This window comes from Gossypium arboreum, chromosome 11 (assembly GCF_025698485.1).
Source record: "Gossypium arboreum isolate Shixiya-1 chromosome 11, ASM2569848v2, whole genome shotgun sequence".
NCBI lineage: Eukaryota > Viridiplantae > Streptophyta > Magnoliopsida > Malvales > Malvaceae > Gossypium > Gossypium arboreum.
The window spans coordinates 7,589,854-7,614,230 of NC_069080.1; the positions used below are offsets into that span (position 1 = coordinate 7,589,854).

General features: G+C 32.7%; 3 protein-coding genes and 1 pseudogene across 4 annotated transcripts; 1 reads left to right on the top strand and 3 right to left on the bottom strand.

Moving 5' to 3' along the window:
- Positions 1 to 27: 27 nt before the first annotated feature.
- LOC108459678 (uncharacterized) lies at positions 28 to 3,106 on the bottom strand. 2 transcript variants are annotated; one of them, XM_017759076.2, is made up of 7 exons: positions 2,958 to 3,106; positions 1,846 to 2,197; positions 1,601 to 1,764; positions 1,443 to 1,523; positions 862 to 937; positions 684 to 776; positions 28 to 483 (listed from the first exon to the last, which is right to left on the bottom strand). In XM_017759076.2, exons 2-7 carry the CDS (start codon positions 2,051 to 2,053, stop codon positions 323 to 325), a joined length of 783 nt encoding a protein of 260 aa, XP_017614565.1. In that variant the 5' UTR covers positions 2,054 to 2,197; positions 2,958 to 3,106; the 3' UTR covers positions 28 to 322. The 2 variants fall into 2 exon arrangements, with proteins under 2 accessions (XP_017614565.1, XP_052877237.1); XM_053021277.1 differs by having other exon boundaries at positions 2,906 to 3,053.
- Positions 3,107 to 3,544: 438 nt separating this feature from the next.
- Positions 3,545 to 6,836, bottom strand: LOC108457978 (probable protein S-acyltransferase 14). Its single transcript, XM_017757203.2, has 7 exons — positions 6,143 to 6,836; positions 5,487 to 5,706; positions 5,294 to 5,385; positions 4,932 to 5,055; positions 4,763 to 4,848; positions 4,400 to 4,465; positions 3,545 to 4,030 (listed from the first exon to the last, which is right to left on the bottom strand). Exons 1-7 carry the CDS (start codon positions 6,350 to 6,352, stop codon positions 3,905 to 3,907), a joined length of 924 nt encoding a protein of 307 aa, XP_017612692.1. The 5' UTR covers positions 6,353 to 6,836; the 3' UTR covers positions 3,545 to 3,904.
- Positions 6,837 to 17,921: 11,085 nt separating this feature from the next.
- On the bottom strand, positions 17,922 to 18,359 carry LOC108459085 (extensin-like). The gene has a single exon (XM_017758450.1). The coding sequence runs from the start codon at positions 18,357 to 18,359 to the stop codon at positions 17,922 to 17,924; it is 438 nt and encodes a 145-aa protein (XP_017613939.1).
- A 4,591-nt stretch (positions 18,360 to 22,950) lies between these two features.
- LOC108459083 (vestitone reductase-like) lies at positions 22,951 to 23,988 on the top strand (annotated as a pseudogene).
- Positions 23,989 to 24,377: the final 389 nt, after the last annotated feature.

Consider the following 24,377-nt stretch of genomic DNA (forward strand, 5'->3'; position numbering starts at 1 on the left):
ATAGCAATTATGAACAATCAAAGTAACTTTTACACAACCAAGAAAGAGCCAAGGATAGACCATAATGAAATTCTGCCCTTTCTTTTCTTTCCATTTCACTTGTATCGCTAGTTTTAATGCAAAACAACTTTAAAATGAAGAGTTTCTAGTGTTCATTTACTCAACTATTACCAGAATCCCAAACAAATACATATGTAGCAGGACAAAATATGCTTTCAACTAAATTGAGAAAAGATCCATGCTTCGGAATTATTGCTAGAACCCTATGAGCACTAGAGTGCAGTGACCAAAGCGGCATAACCAGTATATGCTCATACCTGGTTCATTCTATATTAATCCTAACAACCTTCTTTGTTCTACCCCCAGAAGTGGTTCTTGCTTCAGTGTTTGCTCCTTGATTTCCCATGTTTCGGGCCTGCTCTCTATATGGAAGTCTCCAACTGTCCTTCACTGCCACTCCCATTTGCTCATTAGTTCCAGATCCTACGTTCGCATTGGATATTGAAAAAAGAAAATGAAAGAAGTGATGCCAAACTCATAATCCATGAAAATGATACCTTCTTTGTTAACGATAAATTTTCTAGTAAAACTAGAATAAATGAGTTTATATGCTCAAAAGAAAAAAGAATAAACAATAAGATCTCTACCAATAATCGCTCATAAAGGTTAAAAGAAACATTTACCAGCTTTCGCAGGTGCACTAAATCCATCGCTCCAACCAGTCAAATGACCCTGACTATTACCTTCCCAGGCCTTTTCAAACTCCGCAAGCTCGTCTAATAAGTTGCAATACGAAAAATATCAGTTCCATTCAAGCACAATGTTCTTGAATAATCACGGTAAGCAAACCAGGGAACAAACCTTCATTCAAGTTGTGTAATGTTTGCGTTGTGTCCACCTTACCATCTGAACTCAGCTTCCTTGTAATAGAATGGCCCTGCATGAAGAAAGGAACATTCTCAATCCTAGCAAGAATTAAATGCACAAATTATTGCAAGTGAAGGTTAAATCTTTGTTCTTCCTTTATCATTTCTAAAGATCTCTCATAACAGTGAAAGGTAGCAAACGAAAGTGAACAAATACATGAAATGCAGTAGAAGCAAAACTAACTCCGAGGACAAGTGGTAAGGAAATAAACTGATTCCAAATTACGGCATGAAAATATATCTGATGACAAAAATCAGTTCTAAAGTAGAGCTTAAAAATAAGTCTCATTGTGACAATGAAATAGATAACTGCAAATCAACTAGGTATTTTGATATTGTACAACAAGCTGTACATTCAATGAATTCTGAAGTTCCTTGGAGGATATGCCCTTTCAGAACACACCCAAAGTTGCAGTTATTCAATACGATAATTGACATATATAACTGCCCTCTTTAGCGTCCCATTTTTTAATTGTTCCCAAGAAAGGCTAGTGAGACCACCAATGGAATAATTACCTTATCGTGAATTCCTCTAGAAATCCTATGTGTTGCTTGACCAGTTGTTGTATCTGCTTCTTTTCTCTCCTCAATCACCACCTGAAAGACCAACACATATGTTAGAAACAAGAAGAGTTTTAATTATAATTGAGCATTCACTACAAAGAGCTACTTACTCCATCACTGCCTGTCTTCCTGCTTCTTGTATTAGTGTAATAAGTTCCATCTACACCTCCATATGTAGCTCTGGAGGTCTGAAAACTAAAATTAGGAGCTTGTGCCTTTGAGCCTTTCACCTTGTCATACTCATTCCTAATATTCAAATTCAGAATCTTCCCATCTGTTAAATATACCACCTCAATCATTATGACATACAAAAATACAGGTCTTATGCACTCATCCAAAATAAAATTCCATTTACCATTATCACTATCATCTAGGTGCTCAACGAATGGCTCCTTGTCTGAACCATCATGCTCAGTATTGCCTTTATCTTTTTCTTTCTCTTCCTCACCATCAGAGTTCAGTTCTTCTATAACTATTCCCTTTCCTCCATTGCCAAGTTGTACTTTGATCAAAGATGCTAGGTTCAAATATGCTACTGAACGGACGACTGAAGAAGGGGTCATCAAAAGGATCTTTACCTCCAAAGAGGCTAGACATCATACCATTATAGGATCCAAAGCTACCAAACCTTCGGAAAGCATCAAATGGCTCACCCCTATCAAAGAGGTCATTTGTGCTTTCTCTTCTCCTCTGCATTTGTCTGCTGTCTGAAAAGAACATAACAAGTTTAAAAAAGGAAACATGCTGATAAGAATTGGCAAAGATGGCCTTGAGAAAAACATTGTAATATATATCAAAAAAGAAAATTTCAACACCAACAATTAAAAGTTCGAAAATGAAACATTTTTGAGATATACCAAAAGAAAACTTTTACCATCTATCTATTAGAGAGGATACACTTGAATAATAAAATGAAACCAATCTATCAACTCCATCAACCATCATCTATCTAACAAGTCAAAGAGATAGAGCTCTACCATATTTGATCTCTTAAATGCAACTTAACAGCAAAATAATTCAAAAATAATTAATAGGGCAGCTGTTAATAAATTAATCACATTTGTTTAAAAGGAGATGCTAGTTCCTTCAGATTGATATTAAACTAGCTAACTAAACATGCAGCTATAAGGCTTATTTACGCTCCGTTCTATTGCCTAAAAATACAGGGAAACAACTATTCAAACGAGAAACTTTCACACATGTAATCCTTAAATTACTGAAGTGCTCATTTCCTATAACAAAACCATTTCGTTATTAAAAAAAATTCATCATGATCTCGGAATTCACATGATCATAGATGAAAAAGAATCGAAATTCAGCTTCAGGTAATCCGCATCCAGAATTTGCATGAAAGCTATCATAATTCATAAAGATAGACAATTTTAAATGAAGAAAATATCGAATAGAGCATGAACCTGATTCCCTAACTTCTAAATGCGAATTCAAGAAAAAGAGAGATGATATTACCAGGTGAAATGATTGGATTTCAAATACCGGAAGATATATTTCAAATGAAGCGCAAGGACGCTTCAAGGTTTTTTCTTTTTTCCTTTTCTATTCTCTTTGTGTCGTGGTCAAAATTGCTCTCACTACCTCTGAATTCGGGACTAAATAAGAACGTATGAGAAGGTGACACGTGTCTCACTTTCTTCTCCTAATTAAAGCTAGAATGTTCCAGGTTTTATTAGGATAATGATCTTAATTTATTGGATTTTGTTTAAATTTAAGAGTTATCAAAATGGAGTTTGTATCCAATTTTTTATTTTATATTATTGCGAAAATATGAAATATACATATTCGTGCGTAATCTAATACCGTATTAAAATATTAGTCAATAAAAATATAAATAACGTAATTTTCTTAATTAAAAAGGAAATTTGTTGGATTAGCGTACCACCATAGGCTAGGCTAGCTACGTTTCAATGAAAATTTATGAACTTACATTACGGTAAACAGATACAAAACCCTTGCAAACTTAATAATAAATTTATCAAATCCGTAGGCTGATGAAGAGAACTTAGAAATTATGGAAACAAGAACATAGTATGCCACAGTTGAATAGAAAATGGACATTATCATCCACCAAAAGCAATCTCTTTATTTCCAATCAGTACATACAACAAATCTACAATACAACAACGTCAAATGTTAACATTTCATAAGTAAAGCCTACTGCTCTCCCTACACCATTTTAATCATATGCTGCTTGCTTTCCCTGCTACATATTCTCTCTCTTCCTCCCTCTACTCTTTATTTCTAGGTGAAGAAGATGCCTGTGGGAATCAATGGTTAGAAGCCGAAACCCAACACTGAGCGTGATATACACCTCACAAAGGGAGCGACGCCTGAAGCTTCTGTACCGATAGAGAGTTAGAAGAAAATTTTCCTGCCTCTGGTGGTTTGGTTTTTACTTTTTAGAATTCCTGGGAATCGAAATCAGGCTTTGATGGATATTCAAGACCCTGGAGTGCTGGCATCCGTCGTAAATCCTCATCTGAATAACCGGGAATGAACCAGTATAGCTTGTCTGTTCCAAACACCTATATATATACCAAAACCAGAACTTGAGTAAACTGATGACAGCATGCCAGAAAAGCCAGCTACAAGACCACATACTCCACTTACCCAGTTACAGTGTAAAACTACTAACTTCTAACCAATAATTCAGCACAAATACTAAAAAAGTTGGCCTCCAACAAAAAAGTACCAACTGCCACGAGGACTTGTCGAAGAAACATTAGAAGCAAAACTTTTAAAAGAAATTCCAGACAACCCAAATGATAAAGGACAGTAACAGGGATTAACTGATTTCAACCAGATCAATCATCGAATGACCAAACATCAATGCCTTTTTTGTGCAAGAATTGCATGTAATGGTAAATAGCGATGTATTTGTAAAAAAAATTAACCTGCTCAAAATTTTTCTTTCGACCAAGGTCATAACGCCATTTTGGAGTGCTTTTCTTCTCATATGCCTGTTTCAAAGACAATAACCAATTTTTTAACTTTGAGTCCATTTATGCTGCATTCTAATCATCAAGAAGCGCAATACACCACATGATCTAGCTGAAAGATGGATCTAAATTCTCATTGAGGATATTCAGTAAATTAGGGCAAGGGGAGAGGGGGGAAATTAACACACTAATGATTTTCAGCATGTCTCCCTGTATTATGGCACGGTACTAAAATAATAAATATAATGAAAAATACTAAAAAAACCCAACTATTATGACATGAAATTGAGCTTCAATATGAAGAGAAAATCACAGTACCTCAATGGTAGTGGTATTAGCTGAAACCAAAGATATGTGCATGATCAAAAACCCCAAGACGCTCAATGCAAATGCCAAATTCAAAACTGTGACAAGAGAACATAGTCATACATTTGTACAAAGTCGCAGAAGTTAACTTGGTCAGAAGATCAGTCAAAGCAACACTTACCAAAGGCAAGGAAAGTGGTAGCAAGGGTGCCGGGGGTTCCGGGAATTTCTCCATCACTAAAAAATGCTATGAAATGTGGCAACAAGGCCATAGTCACAAGACTAGTCTCGAGGAATGTGTAAAACTGCAGTGATGGGAATACATAGTCAAAGCAATCCAAGAAAACCGAAGTATTTCTCCTTAACATCTCATGAATTGCAATCACAAAATATATTACTATAATCAGAATGTTAGAGCAAAAAGAAACACTCCAAGGCACAACTTATGTTTCTAAAAGAGACTTGAAAATAGGAACCAAACTTGTAGGATTTCAAAAAGGACAAAATGTATGTACAACTAATTCAAAAATAAAGCAGACATACCAAGAAAAGAAGAAAATACTTGTAATTTTGTGCACCAACACAATTGACAACCCACACACAATGATGGTCCATCTTTAGCACACACCGCCCACCTGAAACAATGATATTAATACGAAACTGGTCATCAACGATAACAACATTATTAGCAAATCAAGAACAATTAACGGAGAGTTTTAGTAAATGAAGAACTTACAAACAGAACAATGATGGCAGCGGGGTGGTTTCAGCTGGTTGCATTTCCGACAATATCGAATTCTTTGATTTAATGGGTCTGGCTGCGAACCATTGAACTCTGAACCATTCAATGGGTCAGCCTCTCCTCTCTCCTCGTCCAAAGCCGGCCTCCAGTTAGGTGGCACACTACCCGGGTCAGTCAAAACAACAGAAAAGTAACTCCATAACAGCATTACCAACTGCAGAATCACATCCAAATTTCCACATTTAGAGAATTAGTTTCCAGAAAACAATTAATCGTCCACAACTGTTACATTCTTATAGAAATGCAATAACATTAATCATTACCCCAGAACCCCAAATACTGAAATTCTTAATGATTCATAACAACTAAGGCAAAAAGGAAGAAAATATAAGATCTAGAAAGACCACTAACTAATGAATAAGCAAACACAAAACTCAAGCTTGGATCTTTTCAGAACCATGTTAATGATTTTAAAAGAAAAAACAAAAAAAGCCGCGTTATTTAGTTGAATTTAATTAATTTAATTTCAACGGACCTGATGTCTAATCTAATTACAAAACCAATAAAAATATGTTAAATGTCAAGATACGTAATCCAGAGGAAGATATGTAAAACCTAAGAAAACCCCAGTAACAAGTTTGGAGACTTACGAAACAATGAAAGAAGAACAAGATAACAGCAGCAGTAAGGGAATTAAAGCCACCATCGTATAAAGCTGGGCCATAATTAGTCAAAACGACAGAGTAGTATGTGACACCCACGACCCCTAAAACCAAAAGGATCATGATCGAGCCCAGAGCCCTCAGAGCCGTGCAAAACTTGAATACATTCCAAGCCATCGTTGCTCCGGATCTGTGCATAATACCCAGCTAACCAATAAGATAAATAAAACCCTTCTGATTCACAGTGCTTTGTAACTCTTTAAAAAACTAGGAGTCCTAATTAAGGTTGTCTGAATGACTTAGAAGATGAAGCAATCTGAGGTTTTCCAATTGAGAACAGTGGAGAAGAAAACTGGGATTACAGTGAAACAAGAAAAAAGAAAAAGGGTTTCTTTCCGAAAAGAAATGAAAGAAAGAAACTTTTTCCTTTCTGCAATATATTGTGAGAGTGGGATTGTGAATCTAGAGTTTATGGGATTTGGTATACACCGGAATTTGGGTTTCCAGGTAAGCTGTGGAATCCATATCTATCTTGCTAGACTGAAGACCAGTAACAGAGGATTGAAGAAAATATCTGGTATTTTCCTTTCTCGGACTAAGAAGGCAATGGGTAATTGGGAAAAAATTAATGTTGCAAAAAATAAAAATACTCAAAAGCTAATTACAAGTGAAATGGGATAAGCGAGATGTATTAATTGTTTGATTGCGTCATAAATCATAATCCTTTAACTGTGGATTAATTGTATACATTACTTAAAATTTATTTACATAATTTTTAGAGATTTGTACTTTTTCACAAATAATTTTAAATAATGGTATTCTAAATTACACCAATTAAATATTGTATATTGCACATTTAGTAATTAAATGTTTTACAAATGAAAGTAATTACTGACATATATATTGTAATGGGCCAATTTAACCCGGGCCCGTATAAACACAAAACCAAAATAATAAAAAGTTCATGAATGTCAAATTACAAGCTCAATATTCAAGACCCTAAAACCATCCGCCCAAATTTGTCAAATTTCAATGGCCCAACAACTAATATTAAACCTAGTCCATAAATACAAGGTCCAAGTGGCCCAAAATCAAACACTTTCGGAAACCCTAGGTTCCTTAGGTGCGCCGCAGCCAAACATTCCCATGTACGGCCTCCGTGCGCTCACAGCCTGGCTCTGTACCCTTCGTCCTCACCGCCAGCGCAACACCGTACGACCACTGAGCTCCATACCTGCGCACAAATGCGAAAGGGACAACACAGCAGAGAGAAAAAGCAAGAAATTTGTATTTTTTTCTTTTTCTCTTTTTCATTTTTCTCTGTTTTCGGCTATAAAGCCAAGAACATGGCCATTGTATAAAGGTTACGAACAAAAAATTACACAAAAAAAAAAGCAATCAAATACAAAAAAGAATCAAGGTGATTTTCCGATTCAAAAAATCTTGGATTTCTTATAGTTTCATTCGTCTAGGTTTCCTTGTTCTGATATTCAAAAGCAAAAAAAAAAGGGAAAAAAGGGGCTTACCTGGGAAATACGCCGCAGACCTCCTTCTGCTTTGTTGAAGTCGAAGCCAGGAGGAGATCTTGAGGCTAAAAAATCATCCTCTGGGCCTAAAGGGGCAGGTTGTTGCCTGGGGAATGGGAATCGGTGGCTTGAGGGGTGATCTAGGGTTCGTCTGAACGAAGGAGATAGAAGCTTTAGTTCTTTTTTTTACTTTGATTCGTTAATGGGAGGGTTAGATATCTGATGTAGGTTTTCTTTAGGCTTAATTATGCAGAAATTGAAACGGCGCCGTTTAAATGGGTGAGGATCCGCGCGTCAACCAGATGTGCAGGCCGAATCTGCGCCTTTTTGTTCAGAATGGGCAATTTGTGCAATAAGTCCTCCCCTTTCACGCGTACATTCAATTGGACCCTTTTTTTTCTTTTTTCTTTCTTTCTTAAATTAGTTCTTTAATTTGCACGCATTTTCAGTTTAGTCCACTGTGTAGCGCTGCGTTTTAGACTCGGGGATATTCCCAATTCTAGTCCTCATACAATTGTGCGCATTACATATTGGCCCTATAAACTATCTCATTTGTAAATTATCCTTATTATTTTTAATTTGATTCCAATTAGTTTTTCTTTTTTTATTTTTTCATTTTATACCTTTTAATTAGTGTTTATCATTATTTATCATTTGCTTACTTTTTGGGGTAATTATATCTTTATATTTTGTACACTATTTTATGAAAATATTTTTATATACACTATTATACACACACACATATATATATATGTACTTTGTATTAAAGTTAATTTTATTTCATATATATATATTATTAACCTCATATTATTTTTTTTACACATATAATTCCTTTTAAATTTATTCTTATATTTTATTTATACGCAATTATATAGATATAAAGATGCATATCTTATAACAAAGTTAGTTTTATTTCATGTATACTAATATTTTCATATTACTTTTACACATACAATTCCTTTTAAATTTATTCTTATATCTTATTACATGATCCTACATAATATCCCTTTTAAATCATTATTATGCAAGTATATATATTTATTGATACCTATATTTGATCTATATATATATTATTAAATCCATGTATTTTATACATATAGTCTTCTTTATATATATATATATATATATATATATATATATATATAAACATGTTCTTAAATCTATTATATAATTTATTATAAAATTAATTTAAGCTTGTATGCATTTTATGTTTTTACAAATAATTATTTTTAAAGTTATTTATGTATATATGTTTTATAAATCTATTGTGTAATGACCGAATTTTACGGATACTGAAAAAGTGTAATTTCGGATATATGTTTATGAAAAATGGATTCGTAAATATTTATCAAATGTAATACCCCATACCTGTACCTGAGACCAGGATAGGATACGAGGCATTACCGAGATTTTCAGAATAATTTCAATTAATTTATATTATTTAGTATTCATTTTCATGTTTCATATAACATCCTTTTCATATATTCAATTCAAAATATCATATAAAATACGATACAATACTTAAATTGTCATATTTACATGCTCATTCAGGATATACGAACCTACCTGACTAAATTGCAGAAATACCAAGATTTAGGGGCATATTGGTAATTTACCATTTTTCCAAATTTCACCCAATCTTAAATTGATAATTTCATTCAATTCATTAATTTAGATAATAAAACAATTCATTCCCTTCAATTTAGTCATTTTTTATATTTTTACAAAATTGCCCCCTAAAGTTTTACTTTTATTCAATTTAGTCCATGAGCTTAAAACATGCAAATTAGCCATGCTAACTGAATATTCATATATATTTTTCTCCTCCTCCTCTCCATTCCACATCCTTAATGTATATAACACACTTGTAAGTAACATTTTCTATAATTTTTATTATTTACTTTTATGGATATTCAAGCTGTTCATCTGTGTCATAGCCACTAAATTATTTATATCTGGAGCTATAAAACTCAAAATTAAGATCCGCTAATTTTTCCTGAAACTAGACTCATATATCTTCTTACCATGAAATTTTAAGAATTTTTGGTTTATCCAATAAGTACAGTTTATTCTTTAAAGTTACCCCTGTTCTGCTGTCTGACAGTTTCGACCCTTCTTCACTAAAAATTAATTATCTCATAGTACAAAACTCAGATAATATTTCCGTTAATTTCTCCTGAAAATAGACTTATTATGGATTCTAAACATATAACTTTAAGCCTCTAATTATTTTTCTCCAATTTTTGGTGATTTTCCAAACTCAGAACAAGAGAACCCAAATTCATTCTAACCTTGTCTCACAAAATTCATTATATCTTATAATTTACAATTCAATTGCTTATACCGTTTCTTCTATAGGAGACTATACTCAATAAGATTTAATTCCATATTTAATTCATCCTCTAATTCAATTTCTATAAATTTTGGTGATTTTTCAAACTTAGACTACTGCTGCTTTCCAAAATAGTCTTAGTGTAAAATGTTGATTTTCTACTTTTAATTTCAATTTAATCTAACTAAATTCACTTGCTTTTCTATCTTAATTCATACTTTACTTCTACTCAATTTTTAGCCAAAATTAGACATAATTATCTATTTTTCATCATAAAGCCATAATTTCAAAATTCTTTCAATTTAGTCCTTAAAGCATAAAACTTATGAATTACTTTACAATTCAATCCTTATATCATTTCTAACTTGAATTTCTATCAATTTAGCCCTTAATTCATCATTTTATTTAACATGGATAATATCTAAAAATCTAATAACTTTCAAAATATCAACTTAATTTCATCAAAATTTGATTCTGAAACTTCTAAAACATCAAAATTAAGTAAAAAGGGCTTGATTGACTTACCTATTAAAGCTTAAATTTAAAGCATCAAACCTTAATTTTCCCTTTTCCCCCTTTTTTTTCTTTTCTTTCTTTCTTTTTCTCACCTGCTCTCTGTTTCGTTTCATTCTGTTTCTTTTCTATCCTCCTTTTTTTTATTCCATTTGTTTTATATATATAATATAATAACAATAAAAATCTACTAAATAACCAATATTTATTTAACATTTGTATCCATTTATATCCTTACATTTGCCTTTCTTTAATCTATTTATTATATAAATATCTTTTACTTAATACTAATATATAATTTAATAATACACTTATATGATAAGTAAATATACATGTATTTTACAATTGTATGTATATTAATATTGCACATGTCACCATATCCATATACACCATACATTTGCCTTTTCTTAATTTATTTCAAAATATAATAATATAATTAATTTAATTTGTAATATAATAAAATAATAACATTAATAATATATTTATAATTTAAACAACATAAAAATCAAAGATTTTTATGTTCGCCTCATTCTTTAGAATAGGCTTAATTCCTATTTAGTCCCCTTATATTCTTTAATTTCGTAATTAAACTTTTACACTTCATTCAACTTAATCCTTTTTCCTAATCACTCTTAATTAAGTTAAATTCACTTAATTAAACTCTAATTAACCACTCATTTTACTTCATAAATTTTTTAATAAATATTTATGAATCCATTTTCATAAATGATATCCAAATTGCACTTTTTCAAGATTAGTAAAATTCGGTCATTACATATTGTGTACATTTCCTAGGATTATATTTTATCATGCATTCTTGCTATTCTTTCATACTACATACATTATTTAAGTTTTATTTTATTGTGTGTATTTTAACAAATATTTTTAACACTTTGTATATTATGTATTTAAAAAAAATTCATTCTATAACACGTTTTCTAATAATTGCATGTATATATCTAGTTTATCTTTACAAATGGTTTCTAATTGATCAATTCACCAATGCATATATCATGTTCATCATTATTTTAAAATTTGTCTTATACCATAGTCTTTTTAATTATCATTTTATGTCTTGTATTGATTATATCATATTAGGCTTTGTATATTATTATGGCATACTATCGTGTGTATTGTTTTGTCTTGTTTTATTGTAATGTATTGTTATATTATTCATTCTTTATTTTGTATTGTTATATTAGTAATTCTCCGTGCATTATTGAAATTGGGTTATACTTTGAGATTAATCATATTTAATTATGTATTTTGTTAGCCGATTAAATAAGATATATTAGGTTTTTACCTCAATATTATAAAAAATTTATACACCAAAATAGGTTGTCACCTTGATTAATAACGAAAATGGTATGTTTTTTTAGGTCGTGCCTATCTGACAGGCACAACCGATTTTTTTAATATTAATTTTTTTTCGTTTAAAAAATTATTATTATATATATATATTTTATTTTTCGGGTTAGTAAACAACCCGTGTATATGGAAGCATACATACATGTTGTGCCTTCTTGGTAGGCACAACTGGTGGGGCCCACATGCTTAATTTTTCCCTATATATTCCCCCGAAAATCAGATGAAGAACATACAGAAAATTTAGCAGCAAAATAGAAGTAAGAAGAGAGTGAGAAGAAGGAAAGAAAGGAAAGCAAGAAGAAGGATAAGGTATTTTAATTTATTTATTTTAAATAGAATGTAGAATTTTGTTAGAAATTTTATTATTTAAAAGTTTGTTAAATTAATAATTTTGTTAGCTTCGAATGAAAAATTTTGCATTAAAAATTTTATGTAACTTTTTTACTATTCAAACTATTTTGAGAATTTTGAAATTTTTAAAGATCTAGTATTGAATATGGAGAATCAGTTTTTCGTATGCGTTTATTTTAATGGAGAAATTTTGACAACAAGCGTAGGATATATATTTGAATGTCGCAAACAAGTAGTAATGAGATTCAATAGAAATACCTCTTTTGATGATATGAAGGAAAAAATTAGTGAAAAAATTTATAAACGTTGTGGAAGAAGGATCTCGAAACTTTTCTACAAGTTCTCAGTTTCGACGGATCCCATAAAATTCACCGAAATGGAACTTGTAGACGATGAAGATGTGGAGACAATGGTCGCTCTTTATTGTGGGACTTGGAGCAACCAAAATGCACCGATTCAGTTATTTGCTGAGTTAGCTGGTGTGGAGGAAACTGAAGATGCCACTCTATTAGGTGAAGAAGATGGAGTTCAAGAACCGTGTATGGTGGTTCCGGTATCATACGTTGGTAGTCAATCAACTATTCATGGGATCGACATTGATCTTAATGCTGCACCCGAGACTGTTGTGGTTGGTGATGATGTATACCATAGTAGTAATCATTCTGATCATGAAGTCGATAGTGAAAGTGATCCCGACGTGGATGAGGTCCCGGATGATATTGATGATGAAGGCGTGAATGAGGAAGTAAATGTTAATGCTTCTTCAGTCGGGAACCAGATTCGTCGTATTGTGATACATAAATAATCTTGGGGTACACATGTCTCGGATAGACCCCGATGCGGCGCATGTAACCGAGTTCCCAGAGTACCCTGAAATACAATCTACTCATCGGATGGCCGTATATTCTGATCTTGAGGAGTTGTTCGTGGGCCAGAGATTCGAAAATAAGGAAGAGTGCGTATTTACCATTAAACAGTATAGTATGAATATATCAATAGACTATAAAGTCGTTGTGTCTAAACCGACATTATATATTGGAAAGTGTTGGAAGTCAGCGGAAGGCTGCAATTGGCAGATACGAGCTGCATTTATCCAAAAGTCACAGATGTGGGAGATACGAAAATTTATTGGGCCTCACACATGCACTTCATCACGTATGACAGAATATCATCGAAAACTTGATTCCAAAACTATCTGTACGTGCATCATGCCAATGGTTGAAGACATGCCGACCATTAAGGTTTCGGTACTGATTGCCGAAATACAGGCACGATTCCAGTATCGAGTGTCATACCGGAAGGTATGGATAGCTAAACAGATGGCAATGGAGCAATTGTACGGAGATTTCGATGCATCATATAATGAGTTGCAGGGATGGATTGCCGCTATGAGGGAGTACGTACCAGGGACTGCTATTGAGTTGCAGACACGACCTTATTATGGCCCGGATGAGTAACTACAACCGAGAAAAAGAATTTTCCAACGGATGTTCTGGATGTTTGATCCATGTGTACGTGCATTTCCCCACTGCAAGCCGTTTGTGCAAGTAGATGGGACATGGCTATACGATAAATATACACAGATTTTACTTCTTACGATTGCTCAGGACGAGAACAATAACGTGCTCCCGATTGCGCTTGCCATCATAGATAAAGAGAATATGGAGTCGTGGGAATTCTTCCTTACAAACCTGCGGAGGTATGTTATTAGTAATGATAGTATTTGCATCATCTCCGATAGAGGGAAATGATTAATTGCTGCCATTAGGCGTTCCGGTGTGCCATGGAGATCTGTTTACTGCATACGGCACATTGCGTCTAACTTTCATCGAGATTATAAGAATGCAGACTGGAAGAGACAAGTTGTGAAAATGGGTAAAGAATAACCTTATCCTTTTAATATATAACCTAATGTTTTGTGATGAGACTGTAACTTATATTTTCTTAATACATACACAGCATACGAGCTTGAGCCACACATTTTCCGGCAAAGGATGACTCGACTTGAGAATGACATGGAAGGTCAAATGAACACATCTTTCCGACAATGGTTGGGTACCATGGAGCCGTGGCAATAGGCTCAAAGTTTTGACGAGGGCTTTTGTTACGGTCAAATGACCACAAACTTGGTGGAGGGCATCAACGCTGTGTTATTGAAAACACGACATCTTCCGATTTCATCTGTCTTCTCGGCTACATTCTACAGGTTGGCTACCTTGATGCCAAGAATGGGTCAGCAACAAGTCAACCAGATAGAGGCAGGACACGTGTTTGTCGAATATGTCAGGGCTGCAATGGTTGCAAACCGTCGGATGGCGAGGTCGATAAATGTAGAAGTATATTCACGACGTAATGAAACATTTCGTGTTACAGAGATAATCAGTCATTGACCCGGTATATCACCTAAGTCCTATGGAGTTGATCTCTGAAATAGACGGTGCGATTGTAGGAGGTTCCAGACACTTCATTATCCTTGTGCACATGTTGTAGTAGTTTGTGCTAAAGTCTCACTCAATGTAGATCAATTTATCGATGAAGTGTATACCCTCGAACGCACGTTGCGTGTATGGGAGAATAAGTTTCTCGTACTTCCTGACCTATCTACTTGGGAGGTTCCTCCAACGACATTCGAGCTTGTCCCAGACAAAGGGTTGCGTAGGAACCCAAAAGGTTGTCCGCAATCATCTAGAATCCGTAACGAAATGGACATTAGAGAGAAATCCGATGGGAAGTTGTATGGAGTTTGCAGATTACTAGGTCATAATCGGAATAAATGCCCGTTCCGAAACTACCATATTGGACAATTGTCGCGATCAGATAAAAATTAAGATTTTGTGTAATAACCCGAAATTCATGGGCACCGGAAAAGTGAGTTATAGGGCCTCCGTCTCAGTGAAATAAGTTCGAAAATAATTATTAAAAATATTTATGAGCCTAGTGGTGTGTCTAATTAGGATCTAATTAGTTGGATTTAGCTTAATTTAAAGTAAGTAATAAAAGGATTAAATTGAATAAAGGGTAAAAGTTTAATTATAAATCAATAAAAATAAAAGGATTAAAATGGCAATTAAGCCATTGACTACAAATGAGGCGACATATTGGTGAAATAAAATCAAAGATTTTTTAGGTTTTATATATTATAATGATTATTATTATGGTTTTATATTAAATTATTATAATTATTAATTAACATTATGGTTTTATATTAGATTATTATTATTAGCATTATTATTAAATAAATTAAATAGTAGATAATTGTATGGTAATAAAAATATACACGTAAAAATTATATTGGTACATTTGTAATTTAAATACTTAATTACTTATAATTTAAGTAAAAGATATTTGTTAATTAAATAATTAAATTATTAAATTATGAGATTTTTGTTTGAGAAACAAATTAAATAATGATAAATGTAATAAAATTATTGGTACAAATGTAGAATTAAATATGTGTACAATTGTAAAATATGTAAATGATGTTAAAATAGATATTTAAAATAATTATATTATAATATATGCTAATTAAATAAGTAAAACAAATAATTGGGAATAAGGTAGGAGTTGTTTAGAAATTTAATTATTTATTATAATTAATGTTGTAAATAATACTGTAAATTACTATTATTTTCAGAACCAACAAAGAACCCGAAGCATCAAGATTGAAAGGAAAGGAGAAAGTCATCGAGGACTAAAACGGAGAATTACGGTGTGTATTACTATAATTCAAATTTTAATTATTATTGATTGCTGAAATTTTAATTGTTATGTATGGTAAATAAGACTTGAGGTAAGTGAATCAAATTGAATTGAATAAGTGAATTATGGAATATGCGATTATTTGAAAAGTGTATTGATTGAAAATAAATAAATTGTGACAAATGTATGGTGTTGATGGTATACACTTGTGTGAAAATTAATTTGTATATGAATTAAGATAATAGATATTTGAATTGAATGAGTATTGAAAATTTTTGTGTAAATGAAATTGAAATTAGAAAAAGTAAAATAATACCTATTAACTTGTCGGACTAGATTCGATACAAATGGCATGCCATTGGATTTGTGATGTGATGAAGAGATTGTAGTTCGCCGAGAAGATGTTTCTGTTATTATATACTTGGTTTATCCGAATAGGCATTTAATGCCTTATTGGTGTGTTTGGGAGGATATATTATACCGTGTGTTATGGAGGATTTACAATATTCCGGTGTGTTTGGGTTGGATATTCGGTGTGTTTGGATGGAATCCAGATTCATCATAGTCCAAGCTTTGTTAATAGGGTAAATAATTGAAATGAAATTTTAAAAATGAGATTATTTGTTTTAGCACTATTGAAAAGTACGAGAAAGAATGTATGAACTAAATTATGAATTGAGTTAGTATGAGAAAAATGAATTATGAATTTAAGATTTATGAAGTAAAATAATTATATATAAAAGTAGTTTAAATAATTATAAAATTTATGGTTGATATTTGTAATTTATTAATGTTAAATAGTCTTGATTTATAGTAATACCACGAGTATATCCATACTCAACGTCACGGTTGTTTCCATGCTTGAGTTAGTAGAAGTCAAGTGTCCCGCTCAAGATCCGTAACAATCCCGACTCCAACACAAACTTGGTGATGTATATTTTTCTTTTGGGTAAAGGTGGCATGTACATAGGTGTTGTTTAGTCACTTGAATATGTATATTACTTTGAGTAGTGAAGGATGAATTATAAGATTTAGATGGTTAAATGAAATGGTAAGGAAAGTACATGATATTTTGATACATGAACATTAAGTTGTTAAATGAATGAAGTTTATAGTCAATTTTGAATGATGCTATGATAGTTATTAAGTTAAAATTATGTTAATGATATAAATATTAGTTATATGAATGTGAAACATTGGTGTTGGTGATTTTGGTTTGAATTTGCGAAGGTTTAGGTAAAATAAGCGAAATGTTTGCCAAATTTTTTATAAAAAAATTAAAAAATTTGGAATACTCGAACAAGTCCCGTTCTACTTTTAATACGTGTTTGAACTTCGAGAGTCCAAGATAGGGACTTAATTATTATATTATACTATGAAAGTTATATTAATTGTAAATTATTCATAAGTTGTCTGATATGTCCGGTAATGCCTCATAACCTCATTCCGGTGACGGTTTTGGGTTAGGGGGTGTTACATTTTGTTAATTACATGTTGGAAGAAAAAGTCCCGCCGAGTAGTATTAAATGGATTTTTTAAGCATTTTAAAATTGATTGTTTTTAATACTCCTCTTTTTTTGCAATTATGTACTTCAACCCAAACAAATCCAAAATTCGCCTTCGAAGCACACAATTTACATACTTACTCCAGGTGAAGCATGACTATTTGTGTTCATACATACTTAACTCGGATTTATTATGTATTTCATTTACTATTATAATAACGTTCTTCAACCGGGGGAATGATAACTATCCTTTGTAATTAAATGATAAAAACTCATTACATAAATAGTCATTACATAATTTACCAAAAATAAATTAAATTTATAAATAAAATGCCAAAAAATTTATTACATAAAAAATGAAGTTATTTATATTACAAAACCCCCTAAAATTGATGGTTTGATGGTGTGGTTCTAGGGGTATATTTTTGTGGAGCCCGACGTTCACGTTGCGAACGAATACGACGATCAACGTTCTATTCATTTGTATGTGGGGGTGTGTGAAACATAGACGAAAAATCATATGTCTCAAACGCCATCGATGAACTTGAGCCGAGAGGAGTAGAATATGGAGGTGAATATAGGCCGGGAGGAGTAGAGTACGGCGGTTGATACGGCTCTGGAGGAGTTGAGTACATAGGTGGATACGGGCCGGAAGGAGTAGAGTACTGAGATAAATATGAACATGGATGACTGGAGTACTGAGGTGGTAGTGGGCTGAAGATATCAAACTCTGAATGATATCCGTGGCCTGAGGAGCCCGAGAAATAGTCATCGCCCCCTAAATCTGGATGATAAGAACTACCTCCAGAGTGTAGTTCCGGCTCTGGCTCCTGCTGTGGCTCCGGCTCTGGTGCATGATTCAGATCTGGAAGATGTTGCACAATTCGTGTCGTATGGGGGGGGACTACCATCGACTACCCACCAAACAAAAATGGTTTTCCTATCTCACAGTACCACTGTAGGTACTGTAACGAGGGCTGAAGATCCAAGCCATGATCCATCTGAGGTGCCCTCTCAAACAGGTTGTTCCACATCGTAACATATTCTTCATGTTCATCTCCCCAATCAAGCCCATGCCTCCCCCTCCTGGTCATCCCATGGATATCCGGCAATCGTACTGGTGGACTCGGGATATATTGAATGCAACTGAACTACCGAAGTACTCGATCGCCGTGATACCATTCCACTATCTGAAAATTAATAACGGGTGCGCTAATGCACCATAAGTTTGAGTGGACGCGGGCAGCCGAGAAAATAACTGCCATAATTTCTAGAATAGAATACGACATCCAAATGAACTGCACAATTAACCACATTTTTTGTATTAACGTAGGTCGAGTGAAATAAAATAATAAAATAAAATTGATATTGAAAAAACTTACCCCCTCTCCAGAATGATTCTCGATCATCAGGCGGTATATCGGAACCGTGTATGACCTTCCGATACCCGAATTTGTGCTCCATCTAAGAAAAAAATTGTTAGAACAACATAATCCGAAAAAAAAAATTCAACTAATTGTTACAATGCATAAAAATTCATCACCTATTAACGAGTGGAATTATATATGATTGGTGACTAATTGATGCCAAGAATGGCATCCGGTAAAGTGCCCACGACTACAGCAGTATGAGGCATCCGCCTATGTCCATCGCAGAAGGATCTGTCATCCGACAAAGTTCTCGATACAACATGGCTAACACTGCGGACCCCCAACTGTATGAACGGGTGTTATGCAAATTAGATAATAGAGGTAAGTACATTAAGTGAACAGTACTGCCGTTTGATTCCGTCATAAGTACACCCCTTATAAGGTGCATAATGTAAGCTCGAACGGCCTGCATCACCTCCCGTTCATTGGCAATACTCGGCAAATACTCAAAATTGGCCTTTAGCCATGACAACCTCAAACTGGCAAATTTCCCCTCACTTGGCGAGCGTTCAAGTAATTCATAGCAAAGGGTTGCCGGCCTAGAGATCGAACTTATGCCCGTGACCGCATTCCCGTCGATGGGGAGCCCGAGCTGTATTGCAACATCTTCTAGAGTGATGATGCACTCCCCGCATGGCAAATGAAATGTGTGGGTCTCCGAACGCCATCGCTCGACTAATGCGGAAATCAGGTCATATCGCAGATCAAAAGTCCGGATCAATGCTACTGATCTGAACCCGGCTAACTCTAAGAACGGTATTAGGCGTTCATCTGGCTGAAACCCTATACTATTAACACGGCCTTTCAATACGCGGTACGACTCTTGACATTATTATATTAGCGAAATAATTAATACAATATAATTTAATTCAACAAATAACATGACTATGAAATAAAAATTTTATTACCATCTCCTTAATGGTACTTGATATGTAATTTGTATTATCAATCAAAGAACCCATTTGTTATAAATCTGCAATTAAAAAAATTGAATTCAGTTTTTCCTATTTCAAAAGATACAATAAATTTTTCAAATTTTAGAAATAAACACAAGAATATCTCATAATTTCTCATTTTTACCTACAATTTTTTATGTTAGATAACAATAATAATATAATTAAAAACATATAAACTATCTAAATATAAAAACATACAAATTAAAAAAAAAAGAACTAGAAACATACCTAATTAGAAGAACTTCCAAATAACCTATAAAATTATGTAACAACAAATTTAATCAACATTTTAATAAATCAATAAAATTATCAAATAAATATATAATAATATAAAATTACATTATATAAAAATTACATTAAAAATTACAAAACACTAAACTATAAACACTAACAATTTATAATCATATACTAACACAAAATAACTATAAAATTATTTTTTAAATACATTACTAAAAAAATCACAATACATTAATACACACTAAACCACTAAACACTAACAATATATAACCTAATCTTAAATTACTAATAAAATAGCTATAAAAATATTTTTTAAAATATATTACTAAAAAAATCACAATACACTAATACACTAAACCACTAAACACTAACAATTTATATAACCTAATCTTAAATTACTAATAAAATAGCTATAAAAATATTTTTTAAAATATATTACTAAAAAATTACAATACGCTAATACTAAACCACTAAACACTAACAATTTATATAACCTAATATTAAATTACTAATAAAATAACTATAAAATTATTTTTTTAAAATATATTACTAAAAAATCACAATACACTAATACACTAAACTACTAAACACTAACAATTTATATAACCAAATCAACTATAAAATTATTTTTTTAAAAATATATTATTACTAAAAAATCACAATACACTAATACACTAAACACTAACAATTTGTAACCTAATCCCATAAATTATTAACAAAACAAATAACTATAACAAAATACAAAAAAACTAATAATTTATAACCTAATCATAAACTACTAACAAAATAATTATACAATTATTTTTAAAAATTTACATACTAAAACTCACAAAACACCATAATTTTATAATAAATTACTAAAATAATACATTACCTTTTTTTTTTTCTTCTTCTTTCTTCTTCCTTCTTCTTCTCCTTCTCCTTTCTCTCCTTTCTTTCTCACAGTCGGTGGATGGGGGGACCATGCTTCTAAGGTCCCCCATAAAATTTTTTTTCCCCATGAGTGATAAGACTCATGCATGAGAAAAATGGGCAAGATGCTGGGGAAGGCAGAAGAATAGGGTGTTGTGCCTACCTGTCAGGCACGACTAGTCGTGCCTACCTGACAGGCTCGACCCTTTTCGGGTATTTTTACCCGTATAAAACCCGTATTTTTACATATATATTAATCTGGCTGACAACCTATTTTGATGTATAAATTTTTTCTTATAATATTGAGGTAAAAAACCCGATATATTATCTTCATTCATCCATCATTGTATTTGATGCATACACATTACCCTATGCTTTTATCTTTGCCTTTGGTTTACAAAACATTGTTTTACAAGGTCTAACTCTTTAAAAATAATTATTTCATTTTATTTCAAGTCAAATTAATGCGTTTTAAACTGGTTTTACAATTATTCATTTAAAAATTCTTTAAAACGAAGGCAATACTTGATGTTTGGCAATTCGGGAATCGTGCCCTATCGTGCTGGGTTGCAATTTCCCGTTTGTTCAAAACAATCAAATATTCCTTTGAAATTTTACTCACGTCTTTAAAAACTCTTCAAAACAAAGGTAATACTCGATGTTTGGCAATTAGGAGAATCGTGCCCTATCGTGCTGGGTTGCGATTTCCTGTTTGTTCAAAATAATTGAATATCCTTTGGAATTTCACTCGTGTTTCCTAAAACAAGGCAATATTCAATGTTTGGAAATTCGAGGAATCGCGCCCTACTGTGCTGGGTTTCGATTTTTCATTAGGACTGAATAATTGGGTATCATTTTGTAATTTTCAACGTATAAACTTTCGGAAATCAAATTTATCGTTGTTTTTGGGGTATAGAAGATTGTTTCCTACTGTGCTGGATGTGGTGCTGCATTCCCCTGAATAAGAGAATTTTGGCAACCAACTCGAGCCATTCAAATGTTTCAAAAGGAATCACATTTCAAAAACTCTTTTTCAAATCTTAGACATAAAGATAGTATTTAATTGATTCGATACCAATTTGGGGCGTAGTGAGGGTGTTAATCCTTCCTCATACGTAACCGACTCCCGAGTCCGTTTTCTCATATTTTCGTAAGACCAAAATCGTTGTTTTAGTAAAAAGAAATATTCTATTAAAATAACCGAATTTCTAGGTGATCTGATCACACCTAAACAAAAAGATTGGTGGCGACTCTGCATTTCCGTTTTCAAAGTCGATTATCCATTTTTTAAATAAAATAAAGATGGTTTCGACATATATATATTTTTTATTTTCTATCAAAACGTGATTTATCAATTTATATTTAAGATATTGTTTTCAATTTTAAATCAAAAGGATGTATAATATAATTAAGATTAATTTTTCATCAAAAGTAAATATATTTATTTTGAGTGAATAAAATAATAAAGATAAGAAAAGTGTCATAATTAATTATAATTAATTTTGCAAATTACGAAAAGGTTTTATAGTAAATTGATAACAATGGACTTCAAACGCATTCAGTAATTGAAAATAAAGAATTAAAATTAACTCAAAGTAATAATTAAATTATTTTCTAGACTTACATGACCATCACAAATAAATTAGAATATGAAATCTTTGGAGTTAACCTTTGATAATTTAACATATCTATCATTCTTATGGACCCAAAAAGAAGCTTTTGCTTTAGTCAAATACGTCGTCATAGGGTACTCAAATTTGATGCCCAATCGTCATTGCATCTTAAGAAAGTAAAAGGTAAGAGGAAGTTGGCCTAAAAACAGTGGCAAGGCAAGACCAATTTCACATCTCTAACTAACTGCCGAAAGAGAAAAGGAAGGGATATGATGGGGAATGGGAGGAGAGCGCCACTGGCTGATCAAGGTCCTTCTTCAGCAGGGTTACTCTGGTCATACCACTATTAGACCTGACCCAGGTAAGGTATGATATTATCTATGTCAAATATTATTTAATTTCTTAAAAGCCTGTTGACATGATGTTCATATATGAGCAGGCAACAAGATGAAAAGCTTAAAATCTTCAAAGCAGATCTCAGCTCTCCCGAGAGTTTCAATGCGGCCATGGAAGGTTGTCGAAGGGTTCTCCATGTTTCAGCTCCCATGGATTTTCAAGATAACGAGCCTGAGGCAGTGTTGACACAAAGGTCAGTCGATGGAGCACTAGGCATATTGAAATCATGCTTGAGGTCCAAAACAGTGAAGAGAGTGGTCCACACTTCCAGCATTTCCGCAATGTGTTTCAAGAAGGAGAATGTGGAGATGATGGATGAGAGTTATTGGACTGATGTGGATTACGTCCGATCGGAACTTAACTCGTACGTAAGTTCTTATGCCATATCCATGACTGAGACAGAAAAGGCAGTCTATTTTGTGACCATCATTCCTCTCATAGTCGTCGGTCCCTTCATTTGTCCAAAGATGCACGGTTCAACACGCTCTGCATTGGCTCCTATCTTTGGTATAAGTTGAAGTTTGTGTTTAATTTGTTACTTATTGATGCCATCTTAATATTGGTATTAAGAGAGTTTATGAGTTTTCATTTGATATGGGTGCAGGGAAAAAGGATTACTATAAACTTCTAATCTACGTAGCAACGGTTCATATTGATGATTTGGCAAGGGCAATGATTTTCCTGAGGGAAAAAGGAGATTTAATTGTTCCTCAGACACAGTAACTATTCAAAAGATAGTTGAAATTCTTTCAGCTAATTATCCAGAATTCAAGCTTGCAGAGTGAGTAAAGTTTTCTCAAACACATTGTTATCTATTCCTGGGACTAAAAGCCTTGTTTAATTCTGGGCATGCAGTTTCGTAGCAGAGATTGAAGGTGAAAAATTGCCTGGTTTGTCATCAAAGAAACTTTGGAATTTGGGTTCAAGTTTAACTATGGGGCGGAGGGTATGTATGATGGAGCTATTAAGTGCTGCAGGGAAAAAGGGTTTCTCTAGGAAAAGGGATATGTCTGAATAAATTGAGGGATATGAAGCTCATTGTTTTGGTCTGTTATCACAGGAAATTTTATGTATTTTCTTTTGAGTCACGAGTCAAAATTTTAAGAACGGCGAATCATTTCATTGGTTAAAATATGTCCAGTCCCTGTACTTTTTTCAAAATTGGAATTTAGTTACTATATTTTCATGAATCTAATTTCTTTATTTTTTAAATTTTAAAATTCAAGTTTAATTTGTTAAGACAATTAAAAATTTTCTATTATATTTGTTGGTGTAACATTTTAAAGTTAAAAAAGAAACATACAATTGGCAGCCATTTAACTAAAAGAATAATATTGGAATTTAATTTAGACTTATATTTTCTAAAAAGTAAAAAGACTTAAATT

Excerpts from the sequence above, each read along its gene's own strand:
- LOC108459678 (XM_017759076.2), bottom strand. The coding sequence starts at position 2,053 with ATGACCCCTTCTTCAGTCGTCCGTTCAGTAGCATATTTGAACCTAGCA. Across the intron at positions 1,765-1,845 it reads CCTAGATGATAGTGATAATG|ATGGGAAGATTCTGAATTTG; the intron begins GTAAATGGAATT and ends TATATTTAACAG. Across the intron at positions 777-861 it reads ATTACACAACTTGAATGAAG|ACGAGCTTGCGGAGTTTGAA; the intron begins GTTTGTTCCCTG and ends GCAACTTATTAG.
- LOC108459085 (XM_017758450.1), bottom strand. The coding sequence starts at position 18,359 with ATGGTAGTCCCCCCCCATACGACACGAATTGTGCAACATCTTCCAGAT.
- LOC108457978 (XM_017757203.2), bottom strand. The coding sequence starts at position 6,352 with ATGCACAGATCCGGAGCAACGATGGCTTGGAATGTATTCAAGTTTTGC. Across the intron at positions 5,707-6,142 it reads TGTTCTTCTTTCATTGTTTC|TTGGTAATGCTGTTATGGAG; the intron begins GTAAGTCTCCAA and ends GTGATTCTGCAG. Across the intron at positions 4,849-4,931 it reads TACCACTTTCCTTGCCTTTG|TTTTGAATTTGGCATTTGCA; the intron begins GTAAGTGTTGCT and ends CTCTTGTCACAG.